Genomic DNA, 4,558 nt, shown 5'->3' with positions numbered 1-4,558 from the left:
TTCTTGGTAATCAATGTCTGTAAAATATGTTGGTAGGATGAGGGTTAAATGGACACAACATTTCTCTACACATTTTTCATTTGAGTTGTCGAAGTCTTAAGTGACATTTCTTACCTCATCCATACAACAATCCTTGCCTTCCACTTCAATATCTCTCCAAACAGCCCAACTTTCCTCTCGGTCTCCCCCTGTACAGCAAAACAAAATGGCCATCTGACTGATAATTCACAGTGATTAAACCTCTATGTTTGTTTTTTGCCTGAGAGCTCTTTTTTACGATGGGGGAGATAAGAGAGTCTATAAGAGCAGGGATTGCTGGCCTTGAAGTGCTTGTGTGGGCAGCCATTAGTGGATTTCCTTGGGGAGAAAGCCCTCTGTATGATGGTATCAGTACCCCGTGCTAGGAGAAGTGGAATAGTGGATGGCCCAAAGGTATCAGGTGGTCACACCGTCCGAGAAAGAGGCAGAGGGGATCGCTATCTCGTCTGATAAGAAAGAAAGAGATAGAGAGAGAGAGAGAGAGACTACCCCAAAGCATAGGAACACAGTCAGACATAGACAAAGCACACGCACAGACTGACCACACACACACAACACGACACACACAGGTATTAATACTGGGGGAGACAGAGACCGTTTTCCACCCACCTTCCCTGACCCACTGATAGAAAGGCAGAAAAGGGAGAACAGGAAAGGAGTGGCACGAGTGGGAAAGAGGGGTTCTGATAGAGAGAAAAAGGCATGGACAGGGAGGCAAAAAATGAAAAAGAAGAGAACGACAGAGAGAGAGAGAAGGGGGTGGCGGCGATGGTAGCTTGTTACCAAGGCTTTGATCCAGCAGCCTATCTACAGTATAACTACATGCCACCGCGGGCGGACTTTGACCGGCAAGACAGCATCGTACCCTGGAAACTAGGATGTCTGCACAGAGCTTTTACCGAGGGTGAGTGAGAGTGTGTGTGTCTAACGGGATCAGTGTGCTGATAACAGCTTTTTTATTTGAGTTTATTTCACCTTTATTTAACCAGGTGTCCTAGTTGAGAACAAGTTCTCATTTGCAAATGCGACCTGGCCAAGAGAAGCAAAGCAGTTCGACACATACAACAGCACACAGAGTTACACATGGAATAAACAAACATGCGGTCAATAACACAGTAGAAAAAGTCTATAATCAGCGTGTGCAAATGAGGTAGGATAAGGAGGTAAGGCAATAAATAGGCCGTGGTGGCGAAGTGATTACAATCTAGCAGTTAAACACTGGAATGGTAGATATGCAGAAGATGAATGTGCAAGTAGAGATACTGGGGTGCAAAGGAGCAAGATAAATAAATAAATACAGTATGGGGATGAGGTAGTTGGATGGGCTATTTACAGATGGGCTATGTACAGGTGCAGTGATCTGTGAGCTGCTCTGACAGCTGGTGCTTAAAGTTAGTGAGGGAGATATGAGTCTCCAGCTTCAGTGATTTTTGCAGTTCTTTCCAGCCATTGGCAGCAGAGAACTGGAAGGAAAGGCAGGCAAAGTAAGAATTGGCTTTGGGGTTGACCAGTGAGATATACCTGCTGGAGCGCGTGCTACGGGTGGGTGCTGCTATGGTGACCAGTGAGCTGAGATAAGGCGGGGCTTTGCCTAGCAGAGACTTGTAGATGACCTGGAGCCAGTGGGTAAGCTTAGCTTACTCTACTGTCTGACTGCCCCATACTGGGCTCGAATCAGTGATCCTCTTCTTCACAAACACACTTGGCCGCCCTCCTTGTCAACGTTCCAAAGGCTTGAGCCACAGAAAAAGAATCTATCTCGATAGCTCGATCCGCGACATTTCAAGCTTGATGTGGTACGTTCTTAACTCCGTTACACTCACCCCTTCTTAACTCGCCACACAGTGAGCTACTCCAGCCGTTGAATTGAGCCCAACTGCCAAGCCATGCCACGGTACCACTGTCTGTACCAGGGTTCAGTCAGCATGTTGCTAACAGCTTCCTACATGTTCCAACTGCCCCATACTGGGCTCAAACCAGTGAGCCTCTGCTTCACAAACACACGTGACCGCTCTCCTTGACAACGTGGCAACGGTTTGAGCTGTCGGAAAAAATATCTAATTGGATAGCTCCTCGACATTTTAAGCTTACACGTGCTTGTTTGCGTCATTGTGTGTGTGGAAGAAAACTGTTTCAGTCAGTTTTATTCCATTTGGTGCCGATACAATTTGAGGTGTTAAACTCAACTCCCGTGTGTGTGTGTGTGTGTGTGTGTGTGTGTGTGTGTGTGTGTGTGTGTGTGTGTGTGTGTGTGTGTGTGTGTGTGTGTGTGTGTGCATGTGCTTGCGTTTGTGTGCATCAGTCTGTCTGTCTATGAGCGACTGTATGAATAACATTTTTCAGGGTGGGTGTGATATTTGAAATACGTACAATATCTGTGTTTTTGTGTATGTACAGTAGATTTGTAAATGGGAAGGGTGAGTATGTTTAATGTTTTATCACTTCTCTCTCTACTCCTCTGTCTGTCGACTCCTTCGGTCATCTCCCTCTCTCCCCCCATTACTTCCCTGTCCTCTCCCTCTCTCTCCCACCCTTACTCTCTCTATTTCCTCCCCTACTCTCCTTTCCCTCTCTCTCCCACCCTCTTATCTCTACCCTCCTCTACCCCCCTTCCCTGCCTCTCCCTCCCTTTCTATCTCCCCCTCCTCTACCTCCCTTTCTCCGCCTCCTTCTCTCTACCCCCCCTTCCCTCAATCCTCAATCTCTTTTCCTCTTCCCCCTCACTTCCCCGCCCTCTCTGTCAGGTGACGTGGGAGGTGACGTGTTGGTGGACGTGGGTTCAGGGCCCACTCTATACCAGGTGTTGAGCGGCTGTGAGGTGTTCGACACTGTGTTTCTCACAGACTTCCTGGAGGTGAACAGGCAGGAGCTGAGGCGTTGGCTGCAGGGTGAGGGCTACAGCAGCCTGGACTGGACCCCCTACCTGCAGCATGTCTGCAAGCTGGAGGGCCGACGGTGGGTGCTAATGTTAGTGTTAGACCAGGGTCGTACTCATTAGTGCGTACCGTCGCAAAACGTTTTGCAACGGAAAACAAAGACAAGCGTTTCATATTGGACAAGTTAAACAGGTTGAACAGGTTGCCCCTTCCTGTTTCAGTCAGTTTTCTTCCATTTGGTGCCTAATGAATATGATTTGAGGAGTTAAACTCAACTCCTTGAGGGGCGCATCCACAGAGTCTGCTGCTTTTCACTCTTGCCTATAAACTTTCTAACAGATTTAGACCTGGGGAACCAGGTGCGGGGACTGACTTCCTAGCATATATTGATTGGTCAAGTAAGTGCTGGCTTTTGAGGACAGAGATTAAATAATGTATGTTAATTGTTTTTAATTGTTTGTATTGTTTGTTGTTTTATTGTCCTGATCAGCCCTTCAGCGTGGACCGAGAAAGCCGCGCGCCTGCGTTCTGTTGTCTCTGACATTCTCCCCATCGACGTGCATCTCCCCCGCCCCCTGCACCCTGACTCCCAGCTCCCCACTGCCGGCGCCGACTGCCTGGTGTCCTGCTTCTGCCTGGAAAGCGTCAGTCCTGACCTGGCCTCCTTCACCCGGGCCCTGGGCCACATCAGGGGCCTTCTCCGGCCCGGGGGCCACCTGCTCCTCATCGGGGCCCTGGGTGAGAGCTATTACATGGGGGGGCCCGGTGTGCGCATCCCTGTGGTGCCCCTGGATGAGGCCCAGGTGTGTGCCAGCGTGAGGGCCAGTGGGTACACGTTGGTGAGGCTGGAGGTGTACACGCTGCCCCAGGGCATGATGGTGGGGGTGGACGACGTGACGGGCGTGTTCTTTGTGAAGGCCAGGAAGCCATAGAGGAGAAGGAGGAGGAAAGGAGAGGAGGAGGAAGGTGGGTGAAGGTGGGAGGGGAGGGAGAGTAGTGGAAGTAGGAGGAGGAGGAGGATGTGAGAGGTTGGAAGAGACTAGGATGAGTAGAAGTCTAAAAGAGATGAGGTCAGAAAGTAAACAATAGATGATGAGGAAGATACGGAGTTCAAAAAGAGAGAGAGAGGTAGAGGATGTTGGAATAGTGAGCAGGCAAACTGTATTTAAAAAGAGGAGAAGGAGAGAGGGGAAAGATTGGATCAGAACAGTGAGGAAGTAAACAATAATATGAGATTAAAAACACATAAAGAAGTGAAAGGGAGAAAGAGTAGGAGAGGAAGATTGCTAACAATTCCCACAATAAATTACATTTATGGCCCTTCACTGACATTTGACTTAAAGAATAAAAGGTCTACTTCTGCCCCCTACTGTTGAAATGAACTCACTGACGCGTCATGATCTTAGTCTTGATCCCACTGGTTGCATTTACATAGGCAGTCCAATTCTGATCTTTTGCCCAATTATTCGCAAAAGAGCTGATCTTATTGGTCAAAAGAATTGGACTGCCTGTGTAAATGCAGCCACTGAGTATTTGGGTGTGCGCCCAACGCATTCAAAGGCAATTACTTCATAGAGCCTGAATTGGACTAGCTTGGTAGAAGACCCAAGTATGTTTTCATACTTGAACTTCGACCCGAGAAG

General features: G+C 48.5%; 1 protein-coding gene across 1 annotated transcript; it reads left to right on the top strand.

The window, feature by feature from the left end:
* Nucleotides 1–741: 741 nt before the first annotated feature.
* LOC139367523 (phenylethanolamine N-methyltransferase) lies at nucleotides 742–3,847 on the top strand. Its single transcript, XM_071105768.1, has 3 exons — nucleotides 742–943; nucleotides 2,784–2,994; nucleotides 3,406–3,847. The coding sequence occupies exons 1-3, from the start codon at nucleotides 742–744 to the stop codon at nucleotides 3,845–3,847; spliced, it is 855 nt and encodes a 284-aa protein (XP_070961869.1).
* The last annotated feature ends 711 nt before the right edge of the window (nucleotides 3,848–4,558 follow it).

This window comes from Oncorhynchus clarkii, chromosome 16, assembly GCF_045791955.1.
Source record: "Oncorhynchus clarkii lewisi isolate Uvic-CL-2024 chromosome 16, UVic_Ocla_1.0, whole genome shotgun sequence".
In the NCBI taxonomy this organism is placed as follows: domain Eukaryota; kingdom Metazoa; phylum Chordata; class Actinopteri; order Salmoniformes; family Salmonidae; genus Oncorhynchus; species Oncorhynchus clarkii.
The sequence above is the reverse complement of the archived record's forward strand: the minus strand, read 5'-3'. Positions and strand labels throughout refer to the sequence as shown.

Bases quoted from the DNA above. Each gene is read 5' to 3' on its own strand.
- LOC139367523 (XM_071105768.1), top strand. From the start codon at position 742: ATGGACAGGGAGGCAAAAAATGAAAAAGAAGAGAACGACAGAGAGAGA. The intron at 944-2,783 runs GTGAGTGAGAGT...CCTCTCTGTCAG, and splicing joins GCACAGAGCTTTTACCGAGG to GTGACGTGGGAGGTGACGTG. The intron at 2,995-3,405 runs GTGGGTGCTAAT...TGTCCTGATCAG, and splicing joins TGCAAGCTGGAGGGCCGACG to CCCTTCAGCGTGGACCGAGA.